The following is a 14,717-nucleotide window of genomic DNA, read 5'->3' on the forward strand; positions in this document are numbered from 1 at the left end:
GATTTAAACAGGCCCGGCCATGCGTGCAGCTGTTTGCGCCTTTGCTAATGTTTCGTGCGGACCGCGCGATCAGAAAGCAATTTTCCTGTAACAGTTGACTCGGTAAAAGCGTTTGTGTGTGTGCGTGTGCGCGTGTGTGTGTTACCGGAGGCCGAAATATTTATTCGCGAATCGAATGAATTAGGTATTTCTATATATTGTTTTGCAGTATAATTCCGCAGCAACTGGCCGTCGTGGATACAATCGCGGCAGAAATGTAAAATGTGATCAGCGCCTTTATTTGGTTGCGGGACTTGCGTCCGGTGTGTTGATTTTTTCCCCCTATGCAGAACAGCGCTCTCTGGGCTCAATCAGTGAAGTCCGACGCCTTCAGTGTGGCGATCTTCTCCGCCAGAGCCCGCTTGTATGCCGCTGTGAATGCGTAGGAGATGTGCTTCGGTGCCCGGGCCACCACCTCGCCCTCGAACTGCCGTATGACGTCAGGGGCGAATTCCATCGCCACGCCGAGGGGCTTCAGCCTGGCGGACACGTCAGTCACCTGGAAGTCCGTGAAGTGCGAACCTGCGAAGATGCGTGCAAGGCGACGTTGATGAGACGAAGAAAGTTGTAAGCTTCGCATCTGCTCAGGTCTTCTGATGCATCCGTGGCGGAAAAAACACACCAGAAGCGCAACATGCAGATTAGCAAACCATTTGGCACAAAAATAAAAGCGACCAGATTCTGCTTATGACACACACCAGTGTTTCCTCGCGTGCTCCAGATAAGGGGCATGTCGCGCTGTCTGCGAATTAAAGCGGATACATCCAAATACTTTTGGCAATACGTAGCAGACATTCAGCTCAGCTGGGTTCTGTAGATGATGCTTCATGAAAGGTTAGGAGCGGATTTCAAGAAAGCTGTTTATTTCTTATTAGACTTCAAAGGGGATGTTTGAAGAGAGAGAGAAACTTTATTAATGTAGAGGAATAAGTTTGAAGAGAAGAGTTGTTTTTCATGCAAATATGAATGTCTCGGCTGCTCCATTATTCAGCGAAACTGAAAAAAATATTACAACTCTACACTCTCCCACTATTTTTTTTTGTCTCCGCTACAGCGCTTAATTGCTTATTCGTGTTGTAATTTAACGCATGACGCGGCATATAATGCCCCGTTTTCTGTAACACTATTTGACTGATTCCGCCGAAAATAATTAAAAATCAGCATCGTCCGTGCGACAAAAATCCTGACAAGCAGCATACACTGCATTGATTCTGGCGGCGCATCTGCCCTAAAATGAGTTACCCTAAATGATGTTCGCCGCCACTTTAGAGTGGTCATTTATCCAGAAGCGAGATGGATCATAGCCACTGCTACGTACGATGCTTGATTTGGCTTTGTCGCTGTAGATGATGCAGATTTTTAATTAACTGTGACTGAATCAAGCAAGTACTCTATCCTAGCATGTTACTAGAGAAAAAGAGACCATTAATTGCCACGTCGTGCGTTGAATTTCTGCACGAACAAGCAAGCTGCGTAGCAGAGAAACATTTTACGCGTTTTATTTTAGCAATGCAAAACGTGTTATTATGCAAAATGTGGGAGGGTGCGCATGTAACAGTTTGAAAGGCATCGCATTGTGAGCATTAAACCAATGATAACGCTGTAAGTTTGAGCGAGAACAAATCTAGCTTTCTTGGGCATTCCTTTTAATTGCGATGCAACTGCGGAATATTTTAAAATACTGTTATAAACATATTGATGGGAATGGTTTAACATTCAGTCGCGTAGCGATATCTTGCTCTTAAATTTTCTCCTAAGCTCGCCCCGAGTAGATAGAAATTCGATGGGGTGTGTTTTTGACAATAAGCGGTAAGCATCTCGAGGAGGGGCTATATACAGATGAGTACTGCGTTGCAGTCTTACGATACGTGACAACGTGACGTTCATAAACAACTATCCGTGAAAAAAATGAGCTTGTCCATAATTTCTGGGTACGGCAAACTTTTTTCTCTTTTTCTACATGGTTTTGTTTTCGACTAAATGTACCGACAGCATATTCAACTTCAATGCAGAAATAACAAAATTTGTTCCTGTGTGCAAACTCACTGTTTCCTATTGATATTTGTTCTAACTGTAGATGTGATGACTCCCTTTATACACAGTGGCGCAGTCTATGACACTCTATTTTTTAATCTTTTTCCCCTGTTGTGACATAGTTTTTGTACATGGGGACAAAAAAAAAACTCGCAGACTTTTCATTTTCTCATGGTGTGAAACAAGAGCCAGCAATAGTTACACCGCACCTGTTCCCCTCCGCATCCTGGGCCTGCCTGTCAGGTGAACACAGTCGCAGAAACTATGCAGCACCTACCCCTTCCCTTGCTACCCCAAAGCGACATTGGGCACAAATTTATGTTGACCTGTATCTAAGATTGCCACGTTACAATGACAAAGACGCTACTTTCACCCAAAACTGAGCTCTTATAAGCTAATACATGTACACGCAGTGAAATGCAGGTGTCGCCACCAGCAGCCGTTTTCGCAAGCCAACTGTGGTGACGCCAAGACAGGAAACGCCAATCCGTGAGGCCGTGCTACAGCACCATTCACTTCCAGTGTGTGGTCATGGAATCTCTTCTGGTGTTGACATCGCGAGTTTGGATCGGGCGAAGTGAAAAAAAAAATTGGTTCACTTTTACGTCACACTTCTTCATCCGCAAATGTGTCTTTTGCTTCAAAGCAACTATCAACATAGCCAGAAGGAGCAATAGAACTGTTTTTTTCTTGGCACTGGAATTCGGTGGAGGTGTCTTGGATGCTCTACCGTAAATTTCTCACTAGTGATCGCGGCAGCCTTCTGTTAACTACGCATTCAAAGGTAACTGCGTTTACGCCCGGGAAAGTGAGCAGTCCCTGCAGCCACTACCAAGACGAGAACTTCAGAGGACCGTGGAGAAAGTTCCACATCAATGTGAAAGAAACGGGCGGAGGACGGTGGGCAGTAACAGCGAGTAATCGCGCTTCAGCTTTGAAAGCTGTCCGCACGCGTCGCCACGTACACTCTGTGCAGTTGTCCTGTCTCGACTCGAGCTTGAAGTAGACATTGCCAGTGTCGACAAGCAGTTCGGCTGCCACCGCGCTGGACCGGTCGTCGACGATCACCTGGACGTCGTATCTGGCGACCACGCCGCGCAGGTTCAAGTTGCACCAGATCTCCACCAGCGGAGAGCCGGCGTCCTGGTCGCCGCGCAGGCCGCAGTCGCCCACTCGTCGCACCTGCGTCAACACGGACGGCTACTCGTGTTAACAGTCAACACTTCCGGGCGTATCCACGCAGGGGGTTTTTCCGAATAAGCGAGAGGCTGTTGTGACGAACGCACCAGTGAACAGGAAGGGGAAGGCCGTAAGGCAGGGCTTAAAAGAGCGTAGATCCTAATTTTTTTTTTTTTTTCATTTGGTGCTGACCACAGGTCGAGAGCCTTAGGAGCGAGCGATAGAACTGGAAAACGTATGCCAGAGTGTACTCTAGATAACTTATCGCAGCGGTGTTTTTCTCCGACAGATTCGGTTTCTTCGCACTGTCACTTATTATAGTTCACAACTCGCGTGAGCTATAAAAACACTGATGCAGTAAACTGTCCAATGCGCACTGAGACAAACTTTTTTCAGTTTTGTTGTTACTACGAAAACGCCCACTCTTATCACCAAGAACAGAGCCTGAAAAGCCCGAAATAATTATTATTATTTGCATTTCAGTCATGTGCTGCGCTAACTCTTCCCATTTTCCTTGACAGCAAGTATTGACCCAAGTTCCTCTCGGCTTGTGAGCCAGCTTTATTCAAGGAGACAAGCTCGATGCTCTTCAGGATTAATCTCCAACGCCTTGTCTGCATGGAACTTGGTCCGTTTTTGCGTAGCTTCGCACAAGAAATCTATTCAGATTTCGCGGCGACCATGTGAATGTGACTGCTGCTGTCGGGAACTTTAATTCGTTGACGGCGTATGTGTACTAGGCTTAACTTTCAGAAGCGTCATGCTGAAGAGATCGAGTCGAAAGGACATCAGCGCTTCATTAGTGAGGGCCACGTAAAGAGCGGGGTATGCAGGGTCATGAGGACAACGATGCAGTTTATCGTACGAGGGGGTTAAAGTCCCGGTGCCACAGTTGGGCTGTGAGTGACGCCTCAGTGGAGGGCTGGGAATTTATTTCGATTAGCTGGGGTTCTTTAACAAGCTCACTGACATCGCACAGCACACCGTCGTTTCTGCACTTGGTCGCATTTCGATCATACAATCTTGGGCTCAGTAGCCGCACTACTAAGCGACTGCACTGATTTAGGTAGAGAACATGCTATAATAAATTGTTTATTTTTTATTGTACCCCAGGGTACTTAAGCAGTAGCCACCCACTACTGGTATGCCATTGATTAACCGAGGCCCAGCTCCTGTTACCAGGAAATCTCTGTTGCTGCAAATGTTTCAGCCGCAGTGAAAGCCTTGTACGACACTAAGAAGGGAGCACAAGTTGGCACTTCGGTGAGGCGCAGCCTGTACGCCCCACTACGGATGTTGTATATTTAAGAACTGCAAATTCGCCAGCTACAAAGCCACAGTTTACCCTGTTTGTGCGGCTTGGCTTTTTCAGTTCGCAGCTTGGGCTCCAAGTATTGTAAGTAAGATGCTATTCTTCATCGCCGCCAATTTCTTCACCCTGTCTGCACTCGTGGGGTCTTCCACCTTGCCAAGGAGATACGGTGATTTACTAAAGAGGACGTCGGGATGCAAAAGAAGCCGCGGAACATATCTAATTCAAAGTGGACACTTCAAATCCACCGCGAGAGAGAGGATAATCGGAGAGAAGGCAGGAAGGTAGATACCACGGGAGGTCCGTGCGTCGATGGGTGAATGAATTCAGCCAGACATCCGCACGCTGCAGACGCCGAGGCACGCCTGCAGGTTTCTAAACGCCATTCGAGTAGTTCTCTCTGGGGACACCAATGCGTACGCCGCTCAAGCGTTCACGCTTTTGTTTCTGCTTTGGCACATCAGGTACCTAGAGGACAACTCCATGCATAGGCTGGTCTATCTGAAAGGTGATTCGCCGGCTGCTTTGGGATATGCTTGTCCCGCAGCAAAAAACACAATTTCATTTAACAATCTTCCCTCTAGTCGATTCATTACCGAAGAGTAAAGGTTGCCTTGAACTGAACGGAGGCGTAAAATGGGTGTCGACGGCTGCATTTTACCTGCGCAATCGACCGGTGGTGGCGACGCCTTTTTTTCTTTGTTTTTGTTTTGTATCTTCTGGTCCCCATAAAAGCCTCCTTCTCGGTGAGCGTGGCCTCTCTGTGGGGGCCAACCTCTTTTCTCCCTACTTTCCCCTTCGGTAAGCAAGCATATATGTGACTTGCACGTACCCTGCGGCGCAGGTTTCCCAGGGTGCCGTTCTGCAGGTGGAACTCGACGTATCCCGAGAAGGTCCAGTTCTGTTGGTTGTCCACGTCGAACGAGATGTCCGGAAGCGGCAGCACGTCCACGCCGGCCCCGGCCAACGCCTGGTCGACCACGAAGTCGATGTGCCCGGGGCTGGCCCACGCGCAGGCTATGCCGTCATTGGACAAAGAAAGAAGAGTAAAGATGCTCACTTTTGCGATGCAGGTAGGTTTTAATCTAGGTTCACGTTACCGGTCGCAGCTGTCACTGACGAGTGTTTTCCGCGTGCGTATACATGCCTGCCAGTAGGAACCTCCTGACACCAAACGCGTCCGTTGCTAATTTAGATCCCTTCCACACGAGAATAGGACATATAATATTGATAAAGTTAGAGTTAAGGTCATTGTTATAATAAGGGATTAATTACGTACTAACATCCACCCAAGCTAAGCCATACGGCTACAAAGGAAATCTATATAGCGTCCACAGAAATTTGGAGATAAATGCGTCCTGCTCCGGAGTTCGAACCCGAGACCACTGGGGAAGTTGTGAGCTAACTGGAACAAGCTTGCATATGGTAGGGAGAGAGCAAACTGATCAACTCGAAGCGGAGACTTTTTGGTCCAATGTTTAGGGTCCAGTGTGCAGTTGGTAGAGCTACTGCCCCGGTGTGGCGGTGGTCCCGGCTTTGAACCCCGAACAAGGACACTTTTCTTCGATTACGAATTTTCTGTGGAAGCTCTATAGCTTTTCTTTGTAGCCGTATGGCTGCGCTTCGGTGGAGGCCAATAAGTAACTACTCCCTTTTTAGAAGTCTACTCAACCTTGGGGGCTTCCCTTAAACACTCGTCCTACTGAGATCAGTATTGACGCCGACCTTTGACGCTTCGTGTGTATGCTGCACTCGGCAGCTAATTTACTTGTACGAATGCGATTCTCAATGCAGCTTTACGGACAATATTTGTAAATGCGAGAGGCCTCCGTGTGTGCTTGAGATGTTGACGCCAGCGACTGCAGCAGGGGTGTAGGAGATTTTACTTTCATAGCCGTACGAATGACACCTCGTGGCATGACGAGGAAACTGTAGCACCGAAGTGCCGTTTACAGCTCACAGATAGCACAAATTCAGTCTCATTTAGTTTCCTGCTCTCTTTGACGCGCGCACACTAAAAATGTTTGCTCAGGCTACTGAATGGCTCAAGTCGGTCGTTGCATGGTTAGAAGGAAGCCTCAAAATAACAAATTATTAGGTCCACACTGTGAGACATTGCGTTAGCATTCTTGCCCCTTCGCTTCTGTATCCTTTCTGTCGCTATTCACCTCGTATGCGTAGCAAAAGGTCTTGGATCCATAAAACAGCTGGAATGGCACACCACAAGAGGCGAAGCGCTACCAACTGCGCCATCCAGACGCAACTTGTTCCACGGATTTGTGGCGCCCTCTGTGCGCAGCTGCGCGAACTGTTTGCAGCGTTAGAGGAGAGGTGAGAGCCTCAAAATAAAAGATGACGTCGGAGGGCTCAGTGGTTAGCGCGCTCGGCTACTGATCCGAAGTACCCGGGTTCGAACCCAACCGCGGCGGCCGCGTTTCGATGGAGGCGAAACGCTAAAGCGCGTGTGTGCTGTGCGATGTCACTGCACGTTAAAGATCCCCTGGTGGTCAAAATTATTCCGGAGCCCTCCACTACGACACCTCTTTCATCCTTAATTTATCACTTCTTTTACGGCGCGATCAGGTGTCCGCCGATATGTGACAGATACTGTGTCATTTCCTTCATCCCAAAACCAATATGACAATTGAAAATTGGTTTTGGGGGAAAGGAAATGGCGCAGTATGTGTCACATATCGGCGCACACCCGAACCGCGCCGTAAGGGAAGGGATAAAGGAGGGACTGAGAGGACAAAAAAGGAATAGGTGCCGTAGTGTAGGTCTCCGGTGATAATTTCGACCACCTGGGGATCTTTAACGTGCACTGACATCGCACAGCACACGGGCGCCTTTTGCGTTTCGCCTCCATCGAAACGCGGCCGCCGCGGTCGGGTTCGAACCCGGGTACTCCGGATCAGTAGCCGAGTGTTCTAACCACTGAGCCACAACGGCGGGTGGGAATATGGTACCACATGCCCAAGTTGCAATCACGGAGAACCCGCCACTCAGGCGCACGTCCTCTGGGGATGCGGAAATTACCCCCCCCCCCCCCCCCCCATAGGCCTTCCTGCCAGCTCCCTCTGCAGAAAGTCGGTACCAAATCCTCCCCCAGCCAAACAAGACCACTCAACTTCCACTGATATCATGTTCCTAGGACGTCGCACCCATTTGGGAGCCACACAGGACCCACCTGCCCTAATTTCCGACACCTGTGACAAATAAAGTTGCGTCTCTCTCTCCTTTTCTCAAAAAGCAGTTTCTCATTTCCATTTCCATACGTGCGAAGGGATGTGCTAAAACGTCTCCGGGCCGCTGAATGGCCCCATTAATGCCATCGCGTCACACTCTTAAGGCGGTGCTTAAGTGTCCCTACATTTTTATTTATTTACACGAGCAATAAAGAATAGATTATGGCTTTCAGCTGCTCCATTTTCCCAGTACTAACGAAACCCTTTGTGCTGACGATATACAACTCGGCAAAGCACAACTATTATTGTAACCTGTATTTCACACCCTACTAGCGAGACTGAAAAAAGCGAACGTGCTGAGCGGAAATTTTTCAAGCGGCTCTTTAATCGAATATCTCTAAGCCCCAGCCACTGCGACAGCGAAAGCTGCTACCATTGAAAGTACCGAGGCGGTACCGACGGATGAGCGGCTTCAGTTGTGGAAAGTGTGTAGTGTTCTTGAGATATAGCCTCTCGAGATACCCAGCTCCTCCACTGTCAAGTACTTTGATAGGTGAGCGCCAACCTATGCAGCGACGAGCCTGACTGCGTGTATGGGAATGCAACGGTCTCCCTAGTAACGAAGGGGCCTACAATGCAGACCACAGAAATGTGGTGTCATCCCGCAAGTGCAGATGCTATCAATACTCCATTTTCGCTCGTATCTGGTATACATGTTCATTTTGGCGCTTATTTAACTTTGTGGTATTGCGATGTACGTTTCCCTTATCCGCATCTATTCCTTCAACAGTTTGAAACAAATAGCTTCGGATAATCACTGCCCCGCTATGCAGTGAACCCGGCACATACGCGCATTTCGAAGGCAGTTGAAATAAACGATGTGCACAGTATCATCGATATTATTCGCGCGTTAAAATGCAAGCAAGAAAATTGTCAGCCGTTGGTACGAGAAAAAAAAAATGGCAACCTCAGAAAACTGACCAACGCCCCGCATCCTGTTTTTGGTCAGGTACCGCTGCCATTACAATATCTGTCGAAAGAATGGTTGTTGTGCTTAAGGGATAAAAGAGGTCGCATTTAATTCCACCCTCGAGTGACCTCAGAATTCAAGACCCCCTTTGTTCGTATTGGAGAGTGGGGAAAAGCACGACGCACATTCGCAAATCATCAGCATTACTGTTTATTAAAAAAAGAAAGAAATACGGCCGAATTACACCCTACCGTCTTGACATCACGCTCATCAAATATGAAAAGGCCACCTGAAGACGAACGAAGGAAAATTCAACGAAATTTAAAACTCACTCTACGCAATGGGGCACCCGCAGTTTGCTTAGTGGATATCTATATAGACAATCGTTGCGAGCCTATTTGAGTGACTGGCACTGTACTCAGGACGAAGAGGGCACTGTTTTGTTCCACGTGAAACTGCAGTCCGCTCTGTTTTGCTACGGGGCTCTGCGCGTAGCCTGGCTACGCGACGTCTTTGAATTTCGTGCATTCATCGCAACTTTGCTGTTTGTTTTGTTGTCACGGTTGTTGCTTCTTCGCTCAGCCGTGTTGAATGAGCATGCGATTTGGTTGGATTAGTAGCGCGTAAACACATTTTGAATGTGACCCTAATCAAATTGGTCTATAGACTGTCCATAGACTTCTTATAGACCCTATTGCTTTCCTATGAATATTTCCTTCCGTCTATTCATAGTCTATACACTGTCTAAAGACAAAAGTCCACAGTAAGTGTATGGCCATAAATCTATAGATTGTCTATAGACTGTCTATAGGATTTATAGACAGCCTGTAGAAAGATAGACTGTCTAGAGCAATTTTGCCAGGGAAGAGTAGGCCAAACCGAGCAGAGCTTGCTCTATTGTCACAAGGTGTTCTCAAATAGCTATTCATGCATGCCAGCCGCACATAGCGTGCATCTGAGGTTCGCAACACTTTCTAAACAGTTTCCGTCTTTAATATTCTCTTATTTTCTTTACTGTTCTATGGTGGGTGCCTTTGGAAATACCATAACGCTTGCCGGCACCATCTCGAAAGCTTTCTTCATGTTTTCTGATCGCTAGTGAGCATTCACTGTCTTCCTTTTTCTTGTACATTCAGCTCATGCTAGAGAAATAACACTAGTAGAGTTAACAGGCAGCAGTGAAGGCATTACATTGAATTTGGTCCCTGCAGAACATCTCAACATCGCGTTTTGCTCCACATGTACACTGCTACTACAATAATCCTCTCTGCATTTCCCGAGGCGGTAAAAAAACATACTGTAATAAATAAACACTTACATTAATCGACGATGCTAGGTTGATTGAGAAGCACTATTTGGAAAATATCGTGCGCAGAACTTCCAGCTTTTTCGACCGCTTTCTCATCCACCAAGCCTCACTTGGAAATATTGTATCTGCTTAGAAAAAATCAATCTGGTCCACTTTTTAAGTTCAGTTCTAGTAAATATATGGCGGGTCATATCACCCAAATTTCAAGTTAATACAATTGTTCATTTAAAAGTTAGGGGGTGCTAAGTAACAAAATGTTGCGTTATTCTTCGCTCTCCCCTAAGCTGTAGACTGCTCTCTTTTCACAAATTGGACGATGTGGGCTAAACTTACCAGCAAGCACAACAACTGCTCCCACTTGCACGAGCATTCTTGCTGTCTGCAATAAAGACGTTGAAAACCCACCTCAGTACAAGCGTGTGTACCGTGGCACATAAGTACGTTAGTACACATTTCAGACTGAAGGCAAAGGGGAACGAGCCAGAAACATAAATGTAACTAATTGTTCATGATTACGTATATGGCGGAAATTCTTCAAGCCCCGTCCAATCGTTTAAAAAATTGACGTTTAGGCCCTATAGATTACGGGGGCCTTGTTCACAATGAAAGAAACGAATGAAGAATGTCCGCCATAAACACACCCAACCAGACGGGTTTCCGTCGAACCCTGGATTTCATGATTATGTATAGCATAATAAAATTCGATGCTAAGCGCTCTGAAAGCCCAAGTGGGAACGGTGGCTTCCGTTAGAATATGGTATCGCTTATTTTGCTCCACGAGCGGATTTCGTTACTCGAGGGCAACTTTAACAGCACTATCCTACGAGGCGCCAAACGGACAGAAGAGGCACAAACCGCTTTATTTCACTAGCGTATCCTTATGTAAACCGAACACATGAATAGCGACAACAACTGTACCAGGTTCGTAACCCGGTTCCAGCTATATATGCTTCGAGCTGCCGTAGCAAATGCGCTTTGCGTGGAAGGACTGCTTGACAAAGGGGCCGGGTATTTTCTGAGATCTCCATTTTGCGCGATATTTTTGGTCCAGCATTACGAGATGTAGTGCAAAGTCGCAGTTTAAAACGCGGACGCTAACTGTCGAGGCGACTGCAGACGAGTGCAACCTGATGAAGTTCACTGGAAAGCGCATTCGCTGCGTATTCTTCGCTGGGTAGAGCAATATAAGTCAGTAAAGATTTAGACAGAAGTTACTGATACAACCGTAAATGTATCTATATTCCATTGCGTAGCTTCGCTTCTTTTTTTCCCGAATGTATACGGACTTAGGGCGTTCGCTGAGATCTTACCTGATGACGGGGCTTGGATGAACCGCTATCTACTGGCCGGCTGTGTCTGGGCAGCGCTTTCTTGTAGTGACTTCGAGATCGGCATCGGCCGATACCGGACCGAACCTCTCGAAGATGTCGCAGAGACGATTGCGTTTCTTTCGCAGACGTCAGGGGTTTTTATCTTTCGCGCACAAGGTAACGGTCATTCGGAAAAGGGCCCTTGACATTGTGGAGCGGTTCGTCTGCACACTATCGCTTCGGTCTATACAGTGTGCGGTGAACGGTCGGCTTGTTTTAGCCTGCACTTAGATTCAAAGAAAGCGAAGTAGCCATTGTCTGCAGGCTATGAAAGACAGTTTGCTGTACTGCCGGCGATGCTTCAGTGCTCACGGTAAGGGCAGCGTCAATGGAGCTTCCACTTGCGACGGCCGTCGCTTGCCATCGCTGAAACCCAAGCATAAAACGGACATTACCCAGACGCTCCATTCGCCACGAATCTCCATGCTTCTTATTATAGATCGAAGGTGCAGCAGAGAGTAAAAAGTATACTAACCGCAAATCGCCGTGCGGTGGCTCGCGAACTCGCCGATAACGAGGGGGCGCAAGGTCTATGTTCTACTGTGACTGAATATGTGCATAGATGGTGACTTCTGGAGTGGACTGTGATGTGAACTGTGTGGATTGATTGTGTGCATAGATGGTGACTGCGGGAGAGAATGTGTGCTTTTATAAGAAATTGTGCGCTTAGCGGGGTAGATGCGGCATTGTTAATATCGAAGGGACGCTGCGGTGGAGCAATTGCCGGCAGATAAAGCAAGACTAACCCCGCCTGTAGCATTCAACACCTCAACCTCAACCTCAGGCCTTCTCCACTCCTCGACCTTGTCATCGCTTGCATATAATTCTCTTTATTTTTCTTCTTTTTGTTTACGCCGCACCGGTCGTCGGTAATTTTTACTAGCCTTTTTCACTCACCAGAGCACACCATTTCTGTTCAGTTAGCAGACATGTGATTGAAAAAGATGGCACGCGTAGCACGGCGGTTTCTCAAGCGAATTGAGTGAATTCAAAAACTCATTTAAGTCACCTTGTAGAATGTAACTGACCTCTGTAACAGAGTACAGTTACAGGAAAGTAATCGATTATTATTGCGTTATTTTATTTCCAAAGTTTATTGCCATAACACACATATACTCGGACTGCTATGACCTACTGCGGCTTGCTTGATATTTTGTTAGTCGTTAATTTTCAACAGCAATTCTTTTTCCAAGTTGTCGCTAATTTTCTCGCATTTCTGCGTGAAGAGACCAGTAGGTACGCTGAACCCTCTCAGCGTACCTACTGGTACGCTGAGACGACGACGATGAATGGGCGGTGTCAATATTACAACGTGCGAACACGTCGGGCTCCAGGTCGTCATTGCGCAATGATTCGATGCAGAGGCCCCTCTGTGAAGCGCCGCGCTTCGTTGTTGCTCCGTGCTGCCTTGTGTGGAAGCCACCGAGTTGCGTGCAGTGGCCGCAATTCGCGGCGCCATCCGACAGGACGGGGAGTGCCTGCAGAGCGGTCACGTCGTGTTTCTCGAGTGTAGAACTGCCGCACAAGACGGCGGAGACCCGGGTGTGTTCCGGACAGATCGCGCCCGATGCTACTTCAAAGCCGGTCCGTTGTCGCTACGTTGCCAACACCAGTGTTTGAAACAGTACAATGTTTTACAAATCGTTTTTGGGAAAGAAGGAACTGATTAGAAAACATTCCTGCTATCACCAGTGTTTACCGTCAGGTTGTGATTCTCAAAACTGTACAGCTATACAACTAGTTTTTTGAAAAAAAATTACCTGCGGTTTAACTATTGCTGAACCTGGTTAGAGAGCGAAAGCTGTGGTGCATCGGGCAACTAGACACGGCTTGGAGTCTGTAACGTTGAGTGCGTTCCGTACACTGGATAGCCAGCGCGCCCAACCTGCCAGCCTGGCAGGTGGCAGTTAAATTAATGGTTGATCGCGAGCGGTTGGTCACCCAATGAACGCTGCGGCCTATATATTCGCCCCAGACTGACGTCACGACGGCACTTTCCATCGCGCGACGTCACGCGACTACCGCCCTCTAGCGGCGAATCGAAAGGTCAAGTGGTGCGAACCCATGGGGGACCACATACGGCGAGGCCTATAACCACACTTGACCTCTGGTTCACTTGAAGGTCAACCGGCAACGCACGGCGAAATCGGATTTATCTAGCTATATAGTGCAGCGTTCTCTTCAAAATTCTAGGGGTGCTTAAGTCTGCTTACGTGGAGGAAGGAATAATAATAATAATAATAATAATAATAATAATAATAATAATAATAATAATTGGTTTTGGGGGGAAAGGAAATGGCGCAGTATCTGTCTCATATATCGTTGGACACCTGAACCGCGCCGTAAGGGAAGGGATAAAGGAGGGAGTGAAAGGAGAAATGAAGAAAGAGGTGCCGTAGTGGAGGGCTCCGGAATAATTTCGACCACCTGGGGATCTTTAACGTGCACTGACATCGCACAGCACACGGGCGCCTTCGCAGCCGCCGCGGTCGGGTTCGAACCCGGGAACTCCGGATCAGTAGTCGAGCGCCCTAACCACTGAGCCACCGCGGCGGGGCGTGGAGGAATGCGAAAGCGAAAGCATGTGTTTTGAGCCAGCCCGGTGTTTAAAGACAGTCAGCTTCATGATACTACTAAAGCGTAAAAAAAAAACAATAAGAAAGCGACTTTGTTTAGCCCCTTTCGTACCGGGAATGCACAAATAAGCGTAACAGAGCTGAGGACGCAGTAGCTCTCAGATCTTGACGTCTCGGTGGACACCTCAACCGCGCCTTAAAGCGTGCAACTGAAGGTGCATAAGTCATTGGTTCTAACCGCTGTCACAAGCTAGCCTCAAACTTGACTAAAACATGTAAGCTATATGCAAAGAGAAAAGCTATGACACCAACCAGAATGCTGTGCGACGAAGGGTTGCTCAGAATTTTGGCGAGTGTATTCGGGAATACTGCTACCACAGTGAGGTGAACCAGGGAAGAGATCGCTGGGATTTACTCTGCACCTGGGATCTAGGAGCTCTGACCAATGTGGCGGGGGCTTCTTGTCACCGTGTGTATCTGTTAATTGCTAAACCGTCGTCGTCGCTTCAGATGGCGCGGGGCTCATTATCGGTAATCAATTACATAAAAAGTAATTGAATTACCAGGAAGGTTACCGCTTGAAAATGTATTTATGCAATTAGAAGCAATCAATTACTTGTAACGCGTTACGAACAACTCTGCTTACAATCCCGAGGGCAGGTTGTGGTGACGTCGCAAGGTCGCGCGACTTCTCTCGACCAATCGGAGAATTTCGTGAGACAACTTTAATGCTCACAATCCGG

General features: G+C 47.6%; 1 protein-coding gene across 1 annotated transcript; it reads right to left on the reverse strand.

Moving 5' to 3' along the window:
• Positions 1–257: 257 nt before the first annotated feature.
• On the reverse strand, positions 258–11,465 carry LOC144106236 (uncharacterized). Its single transcript, XM_077638996.1, has 5 exons — positions 11,339–11,465; positions 10,362–10,407; positions 5,397–5,581; positions 3,039–3,255; positions 258–561 (listed from the first exon to the last, which is right to left on the reverse strand). Exons 2-5 carry the CDS (start codon positions 10,396–10,398, stop codon positions 347–349), a joined length of 654 nt encoding a protein of 217 aa, XP_077495122.1. The 5' UTR covers positions 10,399–10,407; positions 11,339–11,465; the 3' UTR covers positions 258–346.
• Between the last annotated feature and the right edge of the window lie 3,252 nt (positions 11,466–14,717).

Source organism: Amblyomma americanum, chromosome 10, assembly GCF_052857255.1.
Source record: "Amblyomma americanum isolate KBUSLIRL-KWMA chromosome 10, ASM5285725v1, whole genome shotgun sequence".
NCBI classification, from domain to species: Eukaryota; Metazoa; Arthropoda; class Arachnida; order Ixodida; family Ixodidae; genus Amblyomma; species Amblyomma americanum.

What these genes read in the sequence shown, in the direction of transcription:
- LOC144106236 (XM_077638996.1), bottom strand. Translation starts at nt 10,398, where the DNA reads ATGCTCGTGCAAGTGGGAGCAGTTGTTGTGCTTGCTG. An exon ending in AGCAGTTGTTGTGCTTGCTG is followed by an intron (nt 5,582 to 10,361) that starts GTAAGTTTAGCC and finishes ATGACGGCATAG; the next exon opens with CCTGCGCGTGGGCCAGCCCC. An exon ending in ACAGGACAACTGCACAGAGT is followed by an intron (nt 562 to 3,038) that starts GTACGTGGCGAC and finishes GCATCTTCGCAG; the next exon opens with GTTCGCACTTCACGGACTTC.